Source organism: Sinocyclocheilus rhinocerous, unplaced genomic scaffold, assembly GCF_001515625.1.
Source record: "Sinocyclocheilus rhinocerous isolate Xijiao unplaced genomic scaffold, SAMN03320098_v1.1 scaffold1406, whole genome shotgun sequence".
NCBI lineage: Eukaryota > Metazoa > Chordata > Actinopteri > Cypriniformes > Cyprinidae > Sinocyclocheilus > Sinocyclocheilus rhinocerous.
The window spans coordinates 2,107,833-2,133,496 of NW_015647095.1; the positions used below are offsets into that span (position 1 = coordinate 2,107,833).

Genomic DNA, 25,664 nt, shown 5'->3' on the forward strand with positions numbered 1-25,664 from the left:
CAATGATATGTCCTGAATGGACTGCCGGACATAAGCTTTTGGGAAGGAAGAGAAAAAAAGGAGTAAAAAAAAGGGGGTGAATGTGTGCAAGCTAAACGTCTGCATGTGATTTAGTGAATGCTGGCACTGTCCTGTGATTCCACTGAAGCTGCTAAACGGCATCTTGTTTCTAATCTTTAACAGATGGGTGATCTCCTGTGCCTCTAGCTCTTCTAGTACTGCAGGGGCCTCTTTAGCCATAGACAAAGCAAGGAATGGAAATTTCACTTTGAGCCCTTCAGATCTTATTGATGGGGAACTGAAAAGTATTAACTTGAAGAGACGGCATCTTACAAAATGGCTAAAGCTCTTTTGAGAACTTATTTGGTTAAACGGGCTGCTATTAAAGCAACAGTTGACCCAAAAATAAAAATTGTGTCATTGTTAACTCACCTTCATGTCGTACCAAATCTACTAGACTTTTTTCTGTGAAACACAAAAGGAGACAAATGAATAATGTTTTCCATTCGCTATTTTCAACAGGATTCGATTGCATGTTCTGAAGCCTTTATGAATAGCTTTGAAGGAGAAAAATCTGATTTAAAGGTGTATGTATATAAGGTATATATAGGAGTATTTATTACGGTGGCCGAGAAGTGCAAAGCAAATCACAATTCTGAAAACAAAATAACAAATTACAAACGCAAATGCAAGTCTAAAAATCAAAATAACAATTCAGAAAGCACAACAACAATTCAGAAAACATTATAACAAGTCAGAAAACACAACAGAGTCTTAACTTTGATAAAGAATATCTCTTTGGTTTTGAGACTTTAGTCTTTGCAACTTCAGGGATCTTATCTATGCACAATCAGCTTGTAACACTCCAAAGAGAAAGGAAAACTTGAAATCGCATCATATGACCCCTTTAATCATTATTCACTTGAAGTATACTTTGGTACGTTCATCTAATTTGTAAACAAATCATTCTTTTGATTTGAATCTTCTTAATTAATCAGTGCACAAAACCAGTCTGAATGACTCACTGATTCAATTGGACTGGGCTGATCTGCATTGTTATCATAAGTAGATCACAGAGACTACTGTTGCCAATGCTTTCTATGATCTACTTAGGCTTATGATGCTTTTGGGAAACACAGCTCTGGTTACTTAATTAATTTTGGTGATAGAGTCACAGTAGTGAATGGTTCACTGGAAGACAAGATTGTGATTGAATAGTGTGTTCTGCAGCTACTGTACAGCAGTAGAAGACTTGTAATTTAGCACATGGAGTCATGGATTACTTTTGGTGTTTATGACACATAATGGTGCTTTTACATCCTTTTTTGAAGCTTGAAAGCTTTAGTCCTCATTCAGTGTAATTGCAAGTGCTACAATCTCTTCAGAACTTGCCTTGTGCTCCAAGAATGTTATACAGGTTTAGAATGACATAATGGTGAATAAATGACATGCAAAAGAGTTTTCATTTTGGGGTGAACTATCCTATTGAGAAGTAGTCATTTCAGTAGTAGTCATCGCTTATGAATTTTGGTTTACAATTTTTTGTTTTCATTCACAGCATCAAAGTAAACAAAATAAGTAAACTTACATAAGGAAGCAACCCTGATTAAATGGGCACTGGTGCTTGCTCTTGGTATGTCTTAAACTAATATTTAGAAGCTACGGCTTTGACACTGCAATTCATCTAAGCAGTCTAATTTGCGACAAACATCCTAGGGCTCCTTTCTTTCCTATACACCACGTCCTGAACAGTTAGTGATTTGGCTACATGTCACATACCTCAGTATTCAGCACCCATTCCACTACAAAGCTCTTTTTTTCTGATTAACTCAATTGAATGCGTTTAACTCCAAATAATCATAGCTACAACAAGTAGTGCATTTTCCTGACATTGGCCAAAGGCAGGCAAGTGGGTCTCCCATCTGGAAGCTGTTCAGGGCAGCGTTTCATCCAGTTTTCGTCATGGAAGATTAGCAAAGATCGTTTCCTCTCTACAACTTGATTAAATAAGTTTGATTATCAGTTCAGGCAGTACAGTTACAGGGTGTGGTTCATTAAAAACCTGCTTAGACCTGTGACAGAGCCGATCTGATAAGAGCTCTGTTACCTGAACTTATCTACACCCAACATAAATTCACTCACAGCCAAAACACATCATTAGCCTTATTTACTCCTTCAGACTTTCATTGTTGGCTGCAGTTAAAATAATAATACATACAAAAAAACTGTCATTTTCCAGCTGTAATTGCATCCAGCTGTCAACAAATATATTACCGTGCAGGCCGTGCTGATATTCACCGCAACAGTAGACATATTTCAATAAACAAAAAATTTACTGGCGTTTATTTCCTGAATGTAGCAGTATGTTTGAATAAATCTGTTGATTGAACGATTCAATGACTCACTCATGTCAGTTGTTTCGTTTCTAAATTAATCAGTTTGTTTGAAGGAATCATTTGAATGATTCAGTGAGTAACTCATAATACACAGTTACTTGTCACCACCTACTGTCGTTGTTGTTAAAGGGGTCATCCGATGCCCATATTCCACAAGTTGATATGATTCTTTAGGGTCTTAATGAAAAGTCTGTAACATAGTTTGGTTAAAATTTCTCAATGGTAGTGTAAAAAACACCTTTTTTTACCCTGTCAAAAACAGCTCTTTTCAGAGCAAGCCGAGAAACGCCACTGTGAATCAAACTATCGTGGGAGGGGCCTGTTTTTGTGACATCACACAGACAGACATCTGAGATCGGCTCGATTTGAGAAAGGGGTAAAGATTTTAGTAGATAAAAAAAACCACTGGGTGGATTTTTATCATTACAGGGTGGTTGTGTACACACAATTTTCCATGTGTTATTTTCCATGTTTTATTTCAAATGTCTGAATTTTTAAACATCTTTATGCATTTATAAAACTTATATAGCACTTTTTTGGTGTGAAGTTTTAGGATCAACTACATCGCTATACATTATTAGTATTATTTAGGTGCTTTTTTGTTTTATTTATTTTTTTTTTTTTTTAGATGCTGCATCTTCATGATCAAGGATTTCCAGGTCATGGGCTGGAGAAACAAGGAAACATCCGAGTACTGAGAAGCATTCAATGAGTGTTTTCAAACAGGTTGCTTATACACCCTGTCTTCCATTGGTCAAACAAACAGGTAGTCCAGCACCAAACCCATGCCATTGGTTCAGCCACTGTTACTAATATTCTGCTAATGGAATGGTCAAATAAACAGATCAGTGTTTTGATAGCGCCTCAGTGTTTACGCTTTTCAGGGAAAGCAAACTACGCCTTTAAATCTTAGGTGAAGTTATTTTCAGCCAATGCTGAAACCATTATAATTTCATGTGAGCACCCAAAACATGCTGATATTGTTAACTGCACTTGTAAATATTTGGCAAACCCTAAACACTGTAGGCCAGAATGTTTGTTTGTACTGCGGGTTGAATGCAGCAGAAAGACGCCTTTTTCAGCCCATAATAAGGATATCACTCTGTCATTAAGCATATTGCACAGATCAAAACAACTCCTGATATCACATGTGGCAGAAGTGAGGCGTAGTTCAAACATAAATGATAGCTGCTTTAAACAGGAATATGGCCTTACATCAACACTGGCATACACTCCTTTGTTACTGAAGGTCAAGATTGCGCCAAGTCAATCTTCAAACTCCATGTTTTTTTTTTTTAATGTGCCTTGGCTCCATATCCATCACATTGGAGTGATCACTGGCAGCTCTTGTTGTGTGTGTTTAACCCACTAATAGTCAAGTCAAGCAACATTTGACCAAATATGGTTGTTGTGTCTTACTTGCTCTGTCTCTTCTTCGTACTCTTTCCAGGCTGTCCCGGGACATATCATCCCAACTCAGTCCCTCTGTGTCCCATGGGCGTTGTTTTCCTGTTTTCTGTTCCTGTGTCACACTCAGGTGCTCAATACCCTCTGAGTTCTACAACCAAAGATGGACAGTCACAAATTATACTTGAAATGTGTATTTTCAGCTCAACATATATAAACTTTAATGATGGGAGATTTGAAATTGCATATTTTATTTTAGATATTAGATATTTGTGACCCTGTCTGTGAAATCCAGGCTAAAGTCTCAAAAGCTAATTATGAGATAACAAGCATCAAAGTTTGATTTCAACCATTAATTTCACTATGATTTCAATCTCTGACATGTCCTTACTCAGTCAATATTAAAGATATCAAGGTTACATTTTCACAGAATGGTCTTTACCTTATGAAGGGTGATTTTAGAAAACAGTAAATCTCAAAACAATGACTTTAAGCTGGGTTTTCACAGCCAGGGTCATATTTATTTAATTATTTACTGATTTAATTAAGTATTTAATATTTTCACACAGTGTCACACACACAATGTTTAAATTATGCATTTCTATAGTTCATCAAAAATACAGTAAAAATACAGCAATATTGTGCTATTGTGGAATGTTTTTACAATTTAAAAAAACTGTTTTAATATATTAAACTGTAATACATTTTGAAATGCAATTTATTCCTGTGATGGCAAAACTGATTTTTCAGCAGTCTTTACTCCAGTGTCATATGATCCTTCAGAAATCATTCTAATATGCTGATTTGGTGTCACTTTTGAGTAATTTAATGCATCCTTGCTGGTTATAAATATTACTTTCTTTCAAAGAAAACCTTACTGACCCCAAATGTTTGAATTGTGTGTATGTGTATTTATATTTTTGCCCTTTAATTCATCATAAATTTAGCATGTTTATAGTGCTGTTCTCTTTGCCCTACCTAGGTTGAGCCATAACAAATACTGAAGATTTTAGAGAAAAATATTTAAGAGATCCAAAGGTTGACTATAACTGGATTTTTGGGATTTTTTATCCAATAGACTGATAGTGAAATGGGACATTTTTTTATGTATGTCACATTTACTTTTATGTTCTTAGCAGAAGGTTTCCTACCATGCAGTCTTAACATTCCTCACGTAAATGTTTTCCTCCTCAGACTTTATTTTGGCAAGGGCAGTGGAACTAAAAACGCAAAAGAGTGGTATTTTAAACCCTCTGCATTGTTGCTCTTAAACTATTTGAACTGTGTGTGTGTGTATACAGTATATATATGTCTTACAGTTTGAGTGACAGGTTCATCAGAGTGGTTTAAAAAATAGTTACATGATTCAGAATTTTTTTTTTGAAAAGGCTTAAAGAACAGTAAACAGCCAATCAGACCTACAACTTTACAGCTATTTTGAGAAGATGGCATGCGTGGGTTTGTTTATGAGGAGATGTCTTAATCAGCGCTTGTTTCCTGTGGATGCAAGTGCTCTAAATTCCTCCTAAACACCCAGGAGAGTGTCTTTCATGTGTCACTGCAACCCGTCACAGCGGTCTTGCATAGTTTTCCTCCGAAATGCTTCTCTGTCATTCTCTGACTGACTTCATTGTTTATCCCTCAATTCTTTTCCTATCTGTGATGTGTTCCTCGTTTGATAGATGCCATTGTTATGACATGATTTTAAACATGGATGTTCACAAACAAAGGGTCATTTAATCTTTCTATCAACTGTTTTTCTGAAGCTGTACACACGTACAGAGGAAGCACACACTTCACATTTTAAGTTCATCTGTCATTTCTTTTCCTCAGATTTACAAATACACAATCTGGAGCACGTCTGCAAATAGTTCCTTTTGTAAACTGGCACACATTTATTACAGAACTCAAGCCAGTTAGATTGGACGACTGACAATAAGCTTATCCTTCATGCATCTTTTTCTGATTTCACTGGCCGTTAAATAACAGGAACTGCTCAGTGAATTATGATTATGAGCATGTTAAGTTACAGTAAATTTAAAAAGCATGTGAATTGTCCTCCAAACACGCAAAACCAGCTGCCGTTCATTATTTTGAGTTACATGCAAAACTTGTTTACATATATGAAAGCAAATGCTACTTAATAAAAACCTAAAGCCTCTCAAAGCACAAAATACAAAATTAGGACAGATATTATTGTGCAACAGTCACATGTGTATTGCATTAATATTGTTCAACAACTAAGTACAAATATGAAAGGCCACAGAAGTCACTCACCCACTTCTGATTGGGTATCGCCAGAGATGTCAGCATATCCGCCATAGCGCCCAAAATCTGGTCGGTTCGTCCCTGGTTCTTTGGAAGAGACTTCATGTTCCAGCAGCCTCTGTCTTTGTGAATCTCCTTGTCGATATTCCCTCCCTCCTTCAAAATCCCTCTGTTTCTTATGGTTTGTCGTGCCAGAACTTTGATTCGCAGCCCAGCTCCAATTTTCTATGATCCTCTGGAACGCTCTTGCACATAAATAATGAATTGTGGAGGAAGATGGTCTGTTTTTGTCTAGTTTAAAGTGGACGAGAGAGTGCTGTTGCCCAAACTAAAGTGTCTTCTCTGGCTCCTGTCCTTCACACAGGTGGGAAGGTCTTGCTGTGGGTCTCAGTCAGGCCTCTCTCCCCCTCCCCCTAAAACCAGGGTTGTTCCTGAGTGAGGGTTAACCACACCACAGTAAACCGTAAAGATAGCTTTCTGTTCTTTCTCCTTTCCTTTCCTTTGAGAAAAGTAACTTGTTTTTGCAAGTTCCTTGGCTTTTGGGACCTTTTGTGAACAGAACATCTAACCGCTCATGAGTCAGGCTTTCTGGATTGTCATTGGCTGCGTGCAACTACCACCCCTTCAGCCGACTCCTCTCCACCCTCTCTACATTCATTTCATCTTCTATTGTGCCTCCCTTGCACAACACCACACTGATTCTTAGAACAATCCTCAAGTTTCTGTCCTTCTCCTCTATCTCCTACTTCTTCGTCCTCCTCCTTTTCTTCTTGTACTTTCACCGTCATTCTCTCTTCTTGTTTCCTATCCAGTCTGAATGGATGACACATGGCTTTTGGCATGGTGCAAGCATAAAAAGCAGCAAATAACCCAAATAAGGCAGCTGTTCTGGGCTCAGGGCACCGACACAGAAGCTGTCAGATATAATTCATAATGGCTGTCCACTTTAAAACTTACCAAAAAAACTTGAGGAGAAGGAGGCTTCCAGAAATTTCTAAACATGAGTCTAATGAAGTGTTTCTCAACATTTTTTGCCCTAATCAGTAATACTTTCTTTTAAGAAATTAATATTTTTATTCAGCAAAGATGCATTAAATTGATCTAATGTGACAGTAAATACTTACATTGTTACAATAAATGATATATTCAAATAAATGCTGTTCTTTTTAAAGAATGTTACAGTTTACACAAAAATATCAAGCAGCACAACTTTTTCAATTGATAATAATAAGCATATTAGAATGATTTCTGAAGGATCACATGACACTGAAGACTGGTGTAATGACTGCTGATCAATTAGCTTTGCCAACACAACAAATTACATTTTAAAATATATTAAAATAGTAAACAGTTATTTAAAATGTATAATAAAATACATAAAAAATAATATTGCTGTTTTAATGTATTTTTCATCAAATAAATGCTGTCTTGATGAATGAGACTTCTTTCAAAAATGTCAAACAAAATCTTACTCTAAGTGACTTTGGATAAAAGCATCTGCAAAATGATTAATTGTAAACGTAATTGTCATTAATATTATTAAAGTCCCATTTAAAGAAAAAACAACCAATGCTGTTAACAAAAACTTAAATGAAAACATTTTCATAAAATAAAGCATAACAAGCAGCATAAAAGCAAACAACAAACATTAAAAGCAATTGGGAAAAGTAAAACTAAACTAAAATACATTAAAATTAATTTATTCAAATTAATTTTTGATACACAGTATAAAATTTAAAACTCTTACAAATCCACTTCATTAAAAGTGACAAATTCCAATAGCCACAGCTTTTAACATCTTTAAACATACTTTGGCAGCCCTGAAATACTAAAACTTCAAAACTAAATATACTAGAAAAACTAAACAGAAACTTCAAAACAAACTAACTTTTTTTCATAGAGTAGCTTATGTATTGTGCTAGAAATCATTCATCCAATTAACCCACCATAAAAAAAGGCTTTTTGCTAGATGTTTTGTTTACTTATCTTGAACCTGTGCGAGACCCATGCTTATTTTAGCCTTGATATTTTCCAGGTTAAATGAATGACCGTGTCATGATACACATACTTGGGTGGCCCACAATATATATGTGTGCTTTTCTGAGCAGAGTAGACATACACATTCCTGAGTCTGCTGCTCATTCCCTCTTCACCTGGCCTGGAGTCAAGACACACGTTTATACAATTACGTATGTTAGTCTATTCTCTCTCTCTCTCGTATTACAGCCCAAACCGCACACAAATTTGGGTCGGATTTTCATCTAGACAGACTCTTCTGTGATGGTGTATGTTCACGGACACTGAGATCTGTGAAAAAAGAGGAGGACGGTGGAAAGCGGAACGTGATCCGCCTGAGCCCCTCCGAGCTGGAGCCAAACAGTGTAAAGATGGGCTGTGGAAACACTGCCAAGAGTCTAATAATAACTCTGCACATGTCTGTCTTTAGCACTGCTTTTGTGACTAAACTTAGTGCTCAGTAGCCCGTCATCCTGCAAACACTCACCTCATACATGTACGCGCACACACAAATGCATCATATGGTACTAATAAGGAGAGCTAAAGCTATGCTGGTCTCTCTGGAACAAACATCAGATCTTTTTTTTTTTTTAAAAAGCTTACAACATATCATTAGAAGGACGTTCAGTACTTTGAAAATAACAACAGTGTGCTGTATATAATTATGCTATAATTGCACATAATTAGAATTACCATAGGGTACTGTGTGTGTGTGTGTGTGTGTGTGTGTGTGTGTGTGTGTGTGTGTGTATCATTAGAAGGACGTTCAGTACTTTGAAAATAACAACAGTGTGCTGTATATAATTATGCTATAATTGCACATAATTAGAATTACCATAGGGTACTGTGTGTGTGTGTGTGTGTGTGTGTGTGTGTGTGTGTGTGTGTGTGTAAACAGTTTACCGTGACTGACATTGAAAAACTGATTTCTTGCACTTCAAAAACGCCAAACAACAGTCATGCGTTCCTCATTAATTACAGGTCTCTCCATGAATATATGATGACTTGGGAAGTTCATTAAAAAGTTATGCACAAAAAACTATAAACGAAAGTACACTTAAATTAATCATGTCAAAACTAAGCATTGTATTGTGCTGAGGTCGATTTTGTGACGGTACACCGAGTACACTGAGAACACTACATAAACAACACCGTATCTAGTAACAAATGCCGTAATGGTGCAGTTTGCTTCCCTCTGCTGGCACAATGAGGAATAGGCACTCAAAAGCGCACTTGTAAAGCAGTAAACACTGCGATATATCTAATTTGCGTGGTATTTATATTACCAGACACATTTTAACCAACACATATCAGAATTCTTTTCTATTAAATCTCTCTCCTCTAGTGGAGAGAGTCGCCCTACTTGAATGATTTCTAAGGCCAACTGAGACTCTTTCTCTGCCTCATTTCCTGAGTCTGCACTGCAATAACTCTTCTGTTTCAGGTCAACAGTCTGAGAAAATAACTGTGGCCGCACATCACCAATCCGTAAGCTCTTCGAATCCAACTCATCCAGCCAACCTGACGTGATCCAGCTCTAAAATTCCTGAAGGTTTGGCTGGTTTTGCTTTCAACTGAGCAAACACTTTACACACTGGTTTTATATAGGCTTACTATCATACTCATCATGAAGTTATATTTAGTTATATAAATTTAAAGTCAATGATAAAGGCTAACTGTATTTTTAAAGTGATATTTTGCATATGCAAAGAAATGAGGATGACAGTTTACACTGATTTGTGTTTGTGGTATTTTGGTGTCATTGTGGTCTTGAATAGAGAACTATGAATGGACTTTGTGTTTATAAGACTACATGCTTCTGACATAGAGATTTGAAATGATAGTTCCAGTTGTAACCGGGCTACTATAAATAGAGAAACCATGAATTTAGTAAAAATTTCCATCTGGAATACACCATTCCAGTCACTAAAGTTTGTTTTGTTCAGATTTTTCATTCCAAGGCCCTTATGACGTGGGCCAAAATGTATTTTGTGGCTAACCAGCAAATGTGTCAGCTCAATTTGCTGGATAACCCTAACTGAATTTGAAATCCTTGTACTTTGTCTGTTTGTTCTTGTGGTTTTTCACAATACTATGATGTCATGCATAAGGGCCCTACTTTAAGAGTTTCTGCTTTCTCGGTATGATGAAATTTCAAAGCACATTGGGCCTCACTAATCATTTCATACATTTTGTGCATTTATGTGGGCAGAAAAAGTTCTCAGACTTCCATCATATGAGAACTTATGTGAGTTTTGTATATGAGTTTTTTCCGTTGATTCTAAATAGATTATAAATTTAGAAATTTTTTTACATCAGGTCAATTTTTTTTGTATTAAATACAGACCATTTTGGAGCAGCATAACAGAAATAAAAAAAGAAAATAGCAGTGATGTAAAATGTCAACAATTATAAATTTCAGCTCTAGAAAAGACAATAATGTCATTATTCAGGTCAGGTCAATGTGGATTTGATTCAGTTCGATGGCAGTGCCGATCTTAAAGTTCGTCAATTACAAAACAAATTCTATTAAGCTATAAAGCAGCTCTAAAGAATCAATATTATTAATTTAAAACATCAATATTAATCTTATTTGGAAAAACCGAGTTCAGTGTTGATTCAATTCCATTTAGTTACTGTGGCAATGTTTCAAAATTTCAATAATGAAACAACTTCAAAGGCAGCTCTACCAAAGAGAAATTGTCATTGTTCAGTTCAGTTCTCATAGTAGTATGCCTCCTTCAGTCGTTGTCGACCATGGAAGATGCGCCCTGTCGTGAAGTCGTGTCGACGCCTCTGGAGCAGCGTAATAAGTCCGATGCGGGAGAGACAGACTCTGCCACAGTGGATGCATGTATGTTTAATTGTGGCGGTGTCATTGGGGACTCTTTTTGCTCTCTTATCTCTCTTTTCCTCCGCTAAGGTCTTGATCTGTTCTTCCCCCAACCTAAGCTGTATCTGAAGGACACTGCGCCACCTGTTGCTTTCAGCTGCAACGTCTTCCCAGTTCTCTGGATTGATGTTCAGAGCTTTCATATCACGCTTGCAGACATCTTTATAACGCAGCTGGGGAAGGTCAACAGAGGCTAATTCTTGCCAGAGGCTAATTCGCCATACAGGATGTTCTTTGGGCTACGGCCATCTTCCATCCGGCGCACATGGCCGAGCCAGCGCATCCTGTGTTGTCTAAGCAGCGTGTACATGGTGGGGAGACCAGCACGTACAAGGACCCAGGTGTTGGGTACTTTGTCGCTCCACTTTATGCCAAGGATTCGGTGAAGGCAGCGCAAGTGAAAGCTATTCAGCCTTCATTCTTGGTTGGTATATGTTGTCCATGTTTCACTGCCATACAGTAGAGTGCTGACAATGCAGGCATTATACACTGCCATTTTGGTAGAAGTAGACAGCTTACTATTCCCCCAGACACGAGTGGTGAGTCGGCCTAGGGTTGTTGCAGCCTTGCCAATACGCTTGTTGATCTCGGTGTCAAGGGACAGATTGTCGCTGATGGTGGACCCAAGATATGTAAACTGGCGGACAACATAAAGTACATGGCTGTCAATGATAATGACAGGAGGAGTATCCACATCTTGGCTTAGCACTTTTGTCTTTTGCAGGCTAATAGTAAGTCCGAATTCATCACATGCTTGGAAAAATCTGTCCATGAGGCGCTGAAGTTGTTGTTCAGTGTGTGAGATGATGGCAGCATCATCAGCAAAGAGCAGATCTCTAATGATGGCCTTGTGCACCTTAGTCTTTGCTTTCAGTCTTGCAAGGTTGAAAAGTCGCCCATCTGATCTGGTGTGTAAATACACCCCTTCAGTAGCGGTCCCAAAAGCATGTTTTAGGAGCATGGAAAAACAGATTCCAAACAGGGTAGGAGCAAGGACACAGCCTTGCTTCACACCGCTTTTGACGTAGAAAGGTTCTGATATACTGTCTTGATACTGGATGGTTGCCTTCATGTCATCATGAAATGATCTGATCAGGCTGTGCAGCCTTGGGGGGCATCCAATTTTCAGAAGTATGTTAAACAGCCCATTCCTGCTGACCAGGTCGAATGCCTTGGTGAGATCAATGAAGATGATGTAAAGGGGCATTTGCTGCTCTCTGCATTTTTCCTGTAGTTGGCGGAGAGAGAAGATCATGTCCATAGTAGATCGTTCTGAGCGAAAGCCGCATTGGGACTCAGGGAGAACACGCTCCGCTAGCTTTTGGAGACGCTCTAACAAGACGCTGGCATAAAGCTTGCCTGCGATGTTAAGCAGAGAGATGCCCCTGTAGTTGTTGCAGTCACTTCTGTCACCCTTATTCTTATAGAGGGTGACAATCTTGGCATCTCTCATGTCTCAAGGTACTGCTCCTTCACACCAACACTGGCAGAGAACATCATGAAAGGGCTGTAGGAGTGTCTTCTTGCAGCTCTTGAGGAGGTCTGGGGGAATGTTATCAAACCAGAATGTTGGCTTCAAACCAGTCACTGTTCTTTAAGGTTTTCTTCCCAAAGACTGCAAAGCCTGTTTTCTGAATAGATTCCTGGAGGTGGTCCCATTTCTCAGAGGCGGAGTTGTGCAAGTGGTCTGCAGGCAGAGCATCTTCAAGAGATTTGGCAAAATCTTCAACTTTCTCTGTGTACTGCATCATGGTGGTGTAGATGCGAGGCTTCCCTGCCTGTCTGGTACGATGCAATTTCTTAGGTTGTAGCCTGATCTTGCAACACACTAAAGAGTGGTCTGTGTCGCAGTCTGCACTGTGGTAAGTGCGGGTGAGAAACACAAGCTTAAGGCTTGTTTGTTTGACAATGGCAATATCCAGCTGGTGCCAATACTTAAAACGAGGATGTCTCCATGACACTTGTGTTGAGGCTTCGTCTGGAAGTAGGAGTTGGTCACACAGAGGCCATGATAGGAACACAACTCTAGCAGGCGTTGCCCATTCTCATTGATTTTGCTAACTCCAAAACGTCCTAAACATGAAGGCCAAGAGTCATGATCGCTGCATACTCTGGCACTGATGTCACCAAGGAGAACAAGGTGTTCTTTGCTGGGGATATTCTTGATCACACTGCTGAGATTGGCATAGAACTATCATTTGTTTCAGGTGTAGATGTCAGTGTAGGAGCGTAGGCACTGATGAGAGTGACTGGGCCATCATGTGTATGGAGACGGTAAGTCAGAAGACGTTCAGAACCCTTGTCTGGTGTCTTAACTATTTTCAGCAAAGTGTTCCTTATTGCGAAACCAACTCCAAATTCTCTGTGCTCCTCAGCACTCTTTCCTTGCCAGAAGAAGGAGTAGTCTTTTTCCCTGAGCATACCCATGTCAACTAAGCATGTTTCTTGCAATGCAGCTATGTCAACCTGCAGTCTCAGGAGCTTGGTGTTACTGACAGCTGTCTTTCTCACATCACTAATATTTTGGAGATCTTCTGATAATCCTGTTGTCATTGTACGTACATTCCAACTTCCGAGTTTGAGGGCTGGCCTCTTTTGTCTGATGTTTGATCTTGTTACTTTCTTGCCTGGTGCAAATCTTACAGTCTGCTTGTCAGAATTTTCCTAATCCCAAAGCACCCATTGGGGAAGGCGGGACAGCACCTATTTGGCTGGGGGCTGCCCAGCTTAGGCAGGCGGTAGCTGTCCAATGAGAGCCGAGGATCTCTCCCACTGTCAGAAGCAACCCCTGGCGCTATGCTCTACGCCAATTGAGCTGTAGCTTATAACTGGTAAACTGCTGCTTCCCGTGTTGTTTCGACGCCATGATGTGAAGCTTGAGTGACCTCTCCAGGGCGCAAGCCAGGGCAGGGTAATATAAAAAGAAGAACAAGCTGTTGCCCATGCAGCAGGTCCCATAATCCTGTTGTCATTGTACGTACATTCCAACTTCCGAGTTTGAGGGCTGGCCTCTTTTGTCTGATGTTTGATCTTGTTACTTTCTTGCCTGGTGCAAATCTTACAATCTGCTTGTCTGAGTTTTCCTAATCCCCAAGCACCCATTGGGAAAGGCAGACTGTGACGGGACAACACCTATTTGGCTGGGGGCTGCCCAGCTTAGGCGGGCGCTAGCTGTCCAATGAGAGCCGAGGATCTCTCCCACTGTCAGAAGCAACCCCTGGCGCTATGCTCTACGCCAATTGAGCTGTAGCTTATAACTGGTAAACTGCTGCTTCCCGTGTTGTTTCGACGCCATGATGTGAAGCTTGAGTGACCTCTCCAGGGCGCAAGCCAGGGCAGGGTAATATAAAAAGAAGAACAAGCTGTTGCCCATGCAGCAGGTCCCCACTCTCCACACTGTTGATGAACCCAAAGGAGCGGCAGAAGCCGGTACAGATTGGCACCAAACAATGTCGCAGGAGTTGCCGGAACGTTGCTGAAACAGCAGCGGACTGCCTTAGGAACTCCAGCTCTGGATTTTTCTTCAGAGTTGACTCTCAAAGCCTTCCCCATGACCGGGTATGCCACAAGGCAGTGGAGGTTTGAAATCAGAGTTTTCCTTCTCCTAAATTTTGGAATAAGTAAATAGGACCACTCTTTGTCTGGCATCTCACCTGGGACCAATTTGCCTAGGGTGACCTTACCAGGAGTTTTAGCTCCCGACAACACAGCTCTCAGGGTCACGGAGGCACTCAAACCCCTCCACCGCGTTAAGGTTGTGATTCAAGGAGAGGACATAGTAGTGTCAGGTTTGTTCTTATCCAGTATTGTCAGTGCAGTCAAATCTATAATATTTCTGAAAGCTGATTCTCTTTTAAGCCTCCTTTTAAACCCCAACAATTTCTCCTCTGACCTACCAGTACAAACCTATTAAAATTTCAGTGCAAAAGCATTTGTATACAGATTTCACACACAATGTGCATTTATGCGTATGCATATGTGAATGAGACACATTGTTTTGATTAAATCATAATTTGGGGGAGTTTGGAAGTTCCACGAAACATGACCACTAATAGGAAGTGAATTACAATTAACTTAATTACATGTCATACATGGAAATGATTCGATTTTTTATCTAATTAGTTACACATCCATAAGGCCTAAAATAACAGGTGTCTTCACCGGTTGGCCAAGAAACGACTATGATATTGGAATAAATTAATAACAATTGATTAGATTAATTTCAGTTTCAGTCCCTCTGATTTTTCACATGACTGCTGCAAGATGAGCGATGCCTGGCTGTAAGATGTGTGGCACGAGGTGTTATCTGGGCTTCTCTGATATGTTTAAGCTTGTTTTAATTGGCTAAACTTTACCATATTCTGATCCATAGCTATTTCAGGGCACATATGACACAGGCAGTTTGAAGACATGCCTGGCAGAAATGGGAAAGGAACAATACAATACAACTCACTAGAAACTCCTGCTCAATTAGCGGCAGGATGATTATAATAACTGCAGCAAAGTTCATAATACTTTTCCCAGAATACACATGCTTTGTGAGGTTTACTGTTTTATGGATTGTAAGTGTAAAATTCTTTAGTGCTTGTATTGAGTGACATAAAGCTGCAATAAAATTACCAGTTAATTGTAAAATAGTTTGAGATACAGTTAGAGAAAATAGTTAGAGAAACATGCCAGCTCAGACTGGAGAAATGAAGCAGTGACAACCTTACAACCACAGATTCCTGGCAGCTGCCATTTCTGAATGTTAATCCATAAATCTCCTGTAATCAGGATGAGTGGCCATGCCTGTCTTAACAGAGCACCTGTGTCAAGATTTGGAAGGATTCTTCAGTGATCAGAGGCCTAAGTGTCCGATCGGAGGGCTTGGGAGGAGGGGACAGGCAGGGACACGGCTCTGTCCTGCGGGATCAGACAGTCCACAGTAAGAATCCATACTGGGAGGACTAAACAGACACAGCAGGAGCAATGATCTGATCACCCAGAGAGACGTGGACAATGCTAAAACATCTTCTGAGCACTTTTAATGGTGAGATACAATGGATGTGTTTATTGGTTCGGTGCATATAGCTTTTTTTTAAAAGGGGAAACAAGTATCAATTGCTGAAAGGGCACGTAAAGTGTTACAACAAAGAAGAAAATTGACATATTTTTATAAAAACAACAGATTTTGTCTATAAATCTTAAAATAATGTTTGGCTACTTCAAAACATTTTTAGCAATTTTATGTAATTATTTATTTATTTAAGCAAAATGTAGAAGTTGCATGGAAATTTGAGTGTCCTCATCGTGTAATACAAAACTGTATCAAGCTGGAGTCACTCCCAAAATCAGTTTTTAATTGGGCAGTCTCTTAGGGATCCCTACAAAGTTTGCATGGGGCGTAACAGGAAGTAAATAAGACATTTTTAACTTATAAATGAGGAGATTTTACCTCCTATTGTCAGTTTGTAATGTTTATGTGGATCTACTTCCCAAAGTTCATTTATTCAGTCCTGCTGTGGGATGTCTCCAGATAATTTAATCCTTAATAAGCATAAAATAAGTTTAAAAAATGTATGTATATGTGCAGATGCTGCATATGGGAGCCAAACTGTTGGAAACTATGTGTCAAAATACCTTTAAATGTCCTATGGTGTGACATGTGCTATAATAATATACACAGCAGTTATATTTTATTATAAATATTGTGCATGCATTTGTGATGGCACTGTACAAATTGTATCACTTGTGAGACTACTTGGAATAAAAATCATTGTCACACCACAGGACCACTGAAACTTAAAACTTGGTTAACATAAGTGAAACGACCACCATCTAAAAACAAACTTTCTCTTAAACAAACATATATGTGCATAAATCTTGACTAGTATTGTGTAGTGCAGTATTGTGTTTGGGCTGACAGTGGGACAGTGTTGACAGTGTTGTTTAAATTCTATGGTCTGTAAAAAAAAAGTAAAAAGCTGTGTGATTGTGGTAAACAAACCCATCATTAAGACCTTTTATCTTCAAAACATTTCTTCTGGCTGAAATACAAGTCCTCTATTAATAATATTCCTTTCTCCACTGAAAAATCTGTATCATCTAAATCAGGAGAGAAATAGGCACAGATCAAGTACTGTTTACAAGCGAAAACAAATATTTTTGTGGATTTTGTTGTAAGAGAACAACAGTGGATGGACTTTTATAGTGGATGGAAGTATTATAATGGATTATGGACTCTTAACAATAGTGTTATTATGGCTCATGGATATTTTGGCCAGAAGTGACAGTTTAAAGTTAAAACGCCTTTTACAAGCATGCATTCATTAACTGATGGACTGGAGTCATGTAAATTAGGCAACTTGTGGATTATTGTGATGTTTTTATCAGCTGTTTGAACTCTTTTCCTGGCGGCACCCATTCACTGCAGAGGATCAGTTGGTGAGCAAGTGTTGTAATGCTAAATTTCTCCAGAGTTGTTCCAATGAAAACTCAAACATATCCACATCTTGGATGGCCCAAGGGTGAATAAATACAGCAAGTGTTCATTTTTGTGAAATGTGCCTTCCACAATTGCTCGCTCCAAGGCATTTAAAAGTGGGAAGTGGAAATGGTCTTAACTATGATGATTTTGATTAGTCAAGAGTCAGGCCTTGGCTGACACATAAGCAGACACATTACTCATGAGGTTAAAGTTTGACTAACTGAATCTGTTCTCCTGAGCCATTAGCGCAATCTGCTCTTTCCAAACCATTTACAGAATTGTCAGAATATCAATGTGTTATGCTTGACTTGTGAAATGATTACTCATTTTGCAGTATGTTTAGTTTGGCATACACTTACTGACATTGTTTTCAACATTCCTTTGAATATTTTCAGAAAGCCTGAACAAAAGTTCATAGGTTCCTTCTCATTCACATTCATCATGTTTGTTGCTTAAACTTTGTGCTTCGTAAGTTCCGCCTTCAAATAAATAATAGTAACTATGTTCTCCTGTTATCCTCTACCTATAAATAGTTTCATCCCAGATATAGCTATAGTGAAGCTCTTCACAGACATTGAGCCTGTTACAGCATAGATGAGTGAAGTTGTGCAGATTACCATCCGTCAGTCACAACAACGTTCACCTCAGGTGAGACTCTTCATCCCGTTCAGCCCCGAGCCGCTCTCTGACCGAGATGTGCCACTGTGCCACCTGTTCAAACAAAGTGATCAAGTGTTAGAAATTAAATACAATTATATTTTAATTATTTAATTATATTTAAATGTAATTATATGATTAAATCCTAAAAAGCCACAAATGGCTACAAAAATATCACTATACACACTTAAAAATAAAGCTACCAAAAGGGGGGTTTCACAGCAATGCAATAGAAGAATCATTTTTGGTTCCCAAAAGAAGCTTTGAGTGAATAGTTTTAAAAATCTAAAGAACCTTCTTCCACTATAAAGAACCTTTTGTGCAATGGAAAGTTTCCATGGATATTAAAGTTTTTTCATAGAACCATTGTTGCCAATTTTTTTTCCTTGAAAAAAAAATATAAGAAAGTAAGTACGTTAGTAAGTAAATAAATAAATACCTTAATCAGTATTTTCGCTTTGTTTCCCAGTAAAAAATAGCTAAACATTAAAAACAATACTGTTTGTGTATTGTATAAAGTCATTACGGAAACCTTTAAGTGCAAACTTTGCGCATGCCTGAAAAACTTGCTCATGAGAATGAGAAAGCGTGATCACGTTGCCACTTCTGGATTATTATTTTTTTCTGCAAATTTAACTTATGATATAAGATTGGCAAGCTGTTTTTCTTACTTTAAGCTTAAACCTCACTGAAAATGGTTAAATTCATGGATTTTTATGTTTTTAAATGTAACATTTAAGTTATTCTGATGTTGTACATTAAAAATACATTATTTTGCCAATGATTTTTGCTAATTAAAACTAATTTTAAAAAAAACAATAAAAAAATTAATATCAGGCTTTTTTAACTTCGTTTTTATTTCCAACTATAGCACTATGTAAAATAAGTCTTGTCATAAAAGAATAAAATGAGCTCATATGTATTCCAGTACATTTTGTTGTACACTCAATGCGTGGTTTCATCTTCGCCTTTATCTTTATCTTTGCAGATTCCAGGGAGGGAGTGGCGAGGACGCAGATGATGATGAAGTGCCTGCTGAGCGTGTGAGTCCTGGCTCGTGCTGGCCAGATGGCTGAGGTTAAAGTCACGGTGCAGGAGGATCCTAATCTGGGCTCCGGTCCAGATGAGGATGCCTCTGAGTTGTCAGTTTCTGAGCATGATTCAGATTCTGGGAGTGTGCTGTCAGATGACTCTGTGCTCCCTGACTATGAACGGGAAGATGCCAGTGGAGGCTCTGCCAACACCTTGTACCAAGCCTGTGCCAAGAACAATGCGGCAGCCCTCTGCAGAGTTCTGGAGAGGGGTGTTACAAGAGAAGAAGTCATGGAACTAGACATAAATGGCAGGGTAGGGAGTCAGATAACCTTATTACTCATAAAGCATCATCCGTATATGACAGAAATTTGGCAGAAGAGATGGCTTACATCATTTTCTATGCTGACAAATACTCTTCTTGTTCTCTGATAGAACGGTCTGATGGTGGCAGTCTCAAAAGGCTTTGTGGATCTGGTGTATGAACTCAATCAGTGCCCATTTCTGGATATCAATCATCAGGATAATGATGGCAACACTGCACTCATGATTGCTGCACAGGCTGGTAGGCTCTTAATTAAAACATTAAACAAAAAAATGATAAGGTATGAAGGACCTAATTCCTGATTCCTTCTATAAATACTGCAGGTTTTGTAATCATCCTCACCTACATCCTAAATTACTTCAGTGGTGTGGACATGGAGCTCCGGGACAACCGAGGCTTCACCGCACTCCTCAAGGCAGTCATGCAGGGCAGCGATGACTGTGTGGCTTCACTGCTCATGGCTGGTACGTTATTTTAGGTCTGTAATAATTAGTTTACAGACTGACCAGGTCAGACAGATGAGATCCTACCAGCTTCCCTTAAGCAATCTGGATGAAGTGAATTGGTGCATAATATTGAAAACCATGGGACGCTGTTCCTGTCTTCCTCAAAATATTGAGTACCAGTACTAAAGGTTGTACATCACAAAAGTACAAAAGTTTGAGACCACTATTGAAAATGCTACTGTTTTGCAATATATATGTATGTAAAGGACTTTTGAAGAACAGTAGCTCAGTGATGTGGTGACACGACGCAAGCGCAGGCAGGTTTAAAAGACGAACCTGAGGACATTTTCTTTCCTGATCCCTTGGATAATCGCTTAGCCCTCACGGCGAGTAATGGATTAGCCATGTGTGCACTTACCGGTGATTATTTAGTCGTGACAATTTACCACACTTACTGTACCTACAATGCAGGTAGTCAAAATCTCAGTTGGTACTTTTTTGTCCCTAGTGCAGTCCTACAATATGTTTCCTGCTGTACTATAATTAATACGGTAGTTTCCGATCATGCTGTGGTGGTATTGGATTTGTTAGTGAAAGGAGTTCCAAATCCGACTAAACGCTGGAGATTTAATACAGTATTGCTTAAAGACAATAAGTTTATTTCATACCTTAATTCCGAATTTAAGATTTTTTGGTCGATTGGTCTGGCAAATCCCCAGGTCCAGACGGTCTGGTGTACGAATTATATAAAGAGTTTCAGAATATTTTAATAGATCCCCTATTATCTATGTATGATTATTCGTTTATGACAAATACTTTGCCGCAATCACTTAGAGAGGCCAATATTTCTCTTATTTTAAAAAAAGGAAAGGATCCGGAACATTGTGGGTCCTATAGGCCGATATCTCTTTTGAATGTAGATTTTAAATTGCTTTCAAAGATTCTCGCACTGCGGTTGGAGAAAATACTTCCTTCTATCATTAATGAAGACCAAACGGGTTTCATTAAGGGCAGAAGTTCGAGTAACAATATTAGAAGGCTTCTAAATCTTATTGAGTTCTCTCATAAATGTGACACTGAGACCCTCATTTTATCATTAGATGCGGAGAAGGCCTTCGATCGAGTGGAGTTGCCATATTTATTTTATAGTTTGGACAGGTTCGGCCTTGGTGATAATTTTATCCGATGGGTGCGTTTACTCTATTATGCTCCACTCGCAGCTGTTGTCACTAACGGCCATAGGTCTGACAACTTCCCTCTGTTCCGCGGCACTAGGCAGGGCTGTCCCCTCTCACCGTTACTTTTTGCGATAGCGATAGAACCATTGGCGCAGGCGATTAGGGAGGGGGCGGCCGTGTCTGGTGTTTCGGCTGGTCTTAAACAGCATAAAATCTCCCTATATGCGGATGATATCCTGCTTTTTCTGTCGGACCTTGAATCCTCGGTGCCTGCTCTAGTAGATATTGTTAATTTATTTGGGAAGTTTTCAGGGTATAAAATAAATTTTTCCAAATCTGTTGGTTTGCACCTAAGACAACCAAGTTCTAGTATAATTAATAAGACTTCCCTTCCATTCAAAGTGTCGGACTCTGGTTTTACATATTTAGGAATTAATATTACCCCTACAATTTCCCAATTAGCTAAAGTAAATTGTTAAAAATGTTGATTTAAAAAGATGCAATAAAAAAAAAAATGTCAGTTGGGCTTTCACTTACCTAAATACAATCAATTCAACATTCTTTACAATAATGATGTTATCACTTGCTCTAATGTAGTGGTCTTGAATTGTATTGCATTTGTTATGACACAGGACAAGTAAATACTGGTTACGTAACAAAAGTTGACCAAGCTAATAATAATAATAACAACAATAACAAAATATAATAAATAATAAAATTAATTTAAAATAAATCAAATTAATTTTGAATATATCCTGTTCTTAATTACTATATCATTTTATGAAGTACCCCATTTAATCATTTAGTTAAATAACATGATTTGTTCAAGTACCCCAACTTGAAAGATAATAAAATGTCTCATCCTCAAAAATCATGTAAATGTGTTTTGCTCTGCTTGAACAGAGATATGTAAAAGTTAACAATGATTGTTCTTTCACACTTGGGTTGGTTAATCTGCCAATTCATTTAAAACATAGAAATGTAAAGTCCTTCAAGACTAGACATTGATGTTATACCCAAAGTCGCCACTTGGCGGGGTAAAAACTACTGCTTATATTTTTATAGCCCTGCAACTAATAACGTTCACACTTTTATGCATTTCCTATTTAAGTAGCCTAACTATAGCCACAAATTCAACTCAGCTCAACTTTATACTAATTTCAATTGTTAAAACAGTTATTAAACCTTTAAAAAAAAAAAAAAAATAACCATGATTTTTTTTAATAGAATGAAGGCCTTTCAGACATTTCTTTGAAATATAATGCTACTGTAATCTCTTTCAAATTTACAGCAAATCGGCAGATAAAAAGACACATCATAAATATAGTTTTGTTCTTAGGTATTATGCTATAAAGAATGTGCTATAAAACACTTTTTTTTTTTTACAAAAATATGCATTTGGATATCTGGCTAACAGAATGGATTTTTAGTGTGTAAGCTATGAGGAAAAAATTTAATATGGTCTCCTTATGTCTCTGCTTTGCTAGGAGCCGATATAAATGTTGTTGATGCCACAAGGGGGAAGGATATACGAGAATGGGCTCTGAAGACAGGTCGTTTTGAGACATTAAACAGACTTAGACGGCTGAACAGCAGGCCTCAGGCTGAACAATTCTGTGAAACATATGTCCCAGAGTGGCCAGACCTGAAGGAGCTAGTGGCCAAGGCCACAGCCACAAAAAGCACAGGACAGAAAGTCGCCCATCGCCTGAAGTCCACATTCACCTTTAGTTTTCCACATGACCCCCAGAACAATGGCATCATGGACCATATGGTGCGCATAACCACAAGCATCCACAGTCCCTTGGTGGTCACCGGATGCCATCCTCTTTGTCCGTTGAGCCCTCCGGAGATTGGAAAGAGGCGCCTGGCCGTGCCTGAACTGATGCAGATGCACCCTGGGAAAAAGCTTGAGGAACATGGGATGCGACACAGCAATGGCTCCATCTCTGTCGCATCTACCTCCGCCTCTTCTGTGTCGCTGGGCTCGTGTTGCTCCGACTCGGATCGGAGAGGCAGCGTGCTCTCCATGGCCTCCAACGGAGTCCGCAAGTTCGTCCCGCGCAACATGGCCCGTCGCAATAGCGTGTTCCCCACTGGCTGCGTTCCCCAAATCAAAGTGACCAAGTCTGGAGAGCCAACGCCCAAGAAGGAGAAGAAGAAGAAGCTAACCAAAGGTTACTTAGAGCCACCGATATGGAAGTATAAGGAGGCTAAAGAGGAGAAGAAAAAAGAGAAGAAAAAGGAAAAAGCAGAACAAGAGAAAATGGATAAAGGAGCCAAGAAAAAAGCTAAAAAATAAATAAACTGCCAACAGGTTGCCATGATGCTCTCAGATTTGTCTGCCATCATTCTAGACCTTTCATATCTGTTTCAGGAGTTAAAGGGAAATGGATCTTGCTTTCACTGTCGTTTTAAATGAATGGAGAGCAGGACAAGGCAGTCTAAAGACATCTGATTCATTTATATAACCTCAATACGATTAATACCGCTCCAACAACCAGTAGGCCTATATTTACTCTGTTTTTCATTTCTGATGTTTCAGGTCTTCTTCTTGAAGCCCACAATACTAACTGTGTTTGCTAAGGCCACATTATTCATTGTAATGGATAATTTTACAAAAGACTTTTTAAGCTACACTACCGTTCAGAAGTTTGGGTTCAGTATGATTTATCAGTTTTAATGTTTTTGAAAGTCTCTTATGTTCACCAAGGCTGCATGTATTCAATACAGTAAAAGCAGAAATGTTATGAAATATTACAACATAAAGTAACTGTTTTCTATTTTAGTATATTTTAAAATGCAATTTATTCCTGTGATGGCAAAGCTGAATTTTCAGCAGCGTTTACGCAAGTCTTTAGTGTCACATGATCCTTCAGAAATCATACTAATACGCTAATTTGGTTCGCAGCAGAACCTCTTATTATTATCAATGTTGAAAACAGTTGGGCTTTTTAATACTTTTGTGGAAACTGATATATTTTTTCAGGATTCCTTGATAAATAATAAGAAGAGAACAGCATTAATTTCAAATAGAAATATTTTGTTACATTATAAATGTCTTTAATATCACCTTTGATCAAATTAATGCATCCTTGATGAATAAAAGTGTCATTTTCTTTAGAAAGAAAGAAAGAAAGTCATACTGACCCCAAACTTTTAAACGGTAGTGTATTTGTCCCTGTACTGTTATTGTCATTTGTCTGCATTACACTATTCTGCAAGCACTTTAATAGTCTTTTATCATACAGGCAAAGGGACAATTAGAATATTTATCTTTCCTCTTTGCCTCTATGCAATTACATTTGAAATTAAACAGATGTATGAATTTGTTCATTATTTTGTGTTTTTGTGTCTCAGGGAAAGCACTTATTGTGTACATTATAAAGGCAGGCACTAAAATAACCCCCTGAAAAGAAAAATCTATGCAACACTCATTTAATTATTATTATTATTATTATTATTATTATTATTATTTGTGTGTGCATGATTATCGTTTAGACTGCAATATCGAAACTGTTCTGTACATTGCACCAGCCAATATGTTATGTGTTCCTGTTTGTTTTGACTGACTATACATTGTTTGTGATATTCTAGTTGGATGAAACATATAAAAAAAATAAAGAGACTAATTCAATAAAGTTTAAACACACATATTTGTGACACGTGTTATTCTGCACTAATTTAGTTCTATGATATCACTGGACGTTTTAAACCAATCACTAAGCTTAAGGCAATGCTATAATTGGAGCAGTAAGGTCAAAACACAAAGGAGGACAAGTGGACTTGGAAATTAATCCACTCATTGTGCCATCCTTACGTAACTGATCAGATCTTTGCCTTGAAGTGAAGTGAGGTAAAGCCATGTAAACCAAATTACAGGCTGGGCAAAACTTTTTGAGGACACAACAGTTTTTTCACAAGAGTTTTTTTTTTTCAGTATCATGTCATGCTGTTCCTTTTCTGAATGGGGAATATGCTGAAATAAACTGCTGAAGCCGATTTGCTCTTCTGTGTGTAGCTTACAATTGAAAATATATTAGCGATATGAGGGCCTAATGGACCTTATTTGAGGTAGATGCCATATTTAATTTAATGTGAATGAAAGAAAAACTGTGAGGGATAGGCGTACCATTGGCATAATGGATTTGGAGAAATTTTGTATTAAATCAGCATTACATCACTTTCTCACCTCTGCAGTGAATGGGTGCCATCAGAATGAGTGTCCAAACAGCACAAAACACAAAAACATCACAATAATCTACAAGTAATCCAAATGACTCTAGTCTAGTGAAAAGCTGTGTGTTTATAAGAAACGAATCCATCAAGGCATTTTAAATTTAAACCATCACGTCTGACAAAATACCAGTGCATAATCTATAATAATGCTTACTTCAATTAAAAACTCCACCCCCTATTGTCCTCAAAATCCACCAGCATATTTGTTTAGAACGGTTTCGGACTGTTTTCACGTAAATGGTGCTTGATCTGTGCATATTCCTCTCCTGATTCAGACAAGACCACTTTTTCACTGGAATACACAATATTATAGCCGGAAGCAATGGTTTGAAGTTCAA

General features: G+C 38.3%; 3 protein-coding genes across 3 annotated transcripts in view; 1 reads left to right on the forward strand and 2 right to left on the reverse strand.

Moving 5' to 3' along the window:
- The window catches only part of LOC107708856 (rho guanine nucleotide exchange factor 25-like), a 74,850-nt gene extending 68,233 nt beyond the window's left edge, over nucleotides 1-6,617 (reverse strand). The window contains exons 1-2 of the mRNA XM_016513223.1: nucleotides 6,081-6,617; nucleotides 3,816-3,954 (exon numbers count right to left, since the gene is read on the reverse strand). Of these exons, the coding sequence (XP_016368709.1) occupies nucleotides 3,816-3,954; nucleotides 6,081-6,176 (235 nt within the window). The 5' untranslated portion in view covers nucleotides 6,177-6,617. The remainder of the gene's footprint in view (nucleotides 1-3,815; nucleotides 3,955-6,080) is intronic.
- A 4,778-nt stretch (nucleotides 6,618-11,395) lies between these two features.
- LOC107708780 (RNA-directed DNA polymerase from mobile element jockey-like) lies at nucleotides 11,396-12,433 on the reverse strand. Its single transcript, XM_016513086.1, has one exon. It carries the CDS (start codon nucleotides 12,431-12,433, stop codon nucleotides 11,396-11,398), a length of 1,038 nt encoding a protein of 345 aa, XP_016368572.1.
- A 3,328-nt stretch (nucleotides 12,434-15,761) lies between these two features.
- On the forward strand, nucleotides 15,762-23,726 carry LOC107708858 (ankyrin repeat domain-containing protein 33B-like). Its single transcript, XM_016513227.1, has 5 exons — nucleotides 15,762-16,012; nucleotides 19,095-19,453; nucleotides 19,574-19,703; nucleotides 19,787-19,927; nucleotides 22,575-23,726. The coding sequence occupies exons 2-5, from the start codon at nucleotides 19,175-19,177 to the stop codon at nucleotides 23,387-23,389; spliced, it is 1,365 nt and encodes a 454-aa protein (XP_016368713.1). The 5' UTR covers nucleotides 15,762-16,012; nucleotides 19,095-19,174; the 3' UTR covers nucleotides 23,390-23,726.
- The last annotated feature ends 1,938 nt before the right edge of the window (nucleotides 23,727-25,664 follow it).

Bases quoted from the DNA above. Each gene is read 5' to 3' on its own strand.
- LOC107708780 (XM_016513086.1), bottom strand. From the start codon at position 12,433: ATGAGAGATGCCAAGATTGTCACCCTCTATAAGAATAAGGGTGACAGA.
- LOC107708858 (XM_016513227.1), top strand. From the start codon at position 19,175: ATGGCTGAGGTTAAAGTCACGGTGCAGGAGGATCCTAATCTGGGCTCC. The intron at 19,454-19,573 runs GTAGGGAGTCAG...GTTCTCTGATAG, and splicing joins AACTAGACATAAATGGCAGG to AACGGTCTGATGGTGGCAGT. The intron at 19,928-22,574 runs GTACGTTATTTT...CTGCTTTGCTAG, and splicing joins GGCTTCACTGCTCATGGCTG to GAGCCGATATAAATGTTGTT.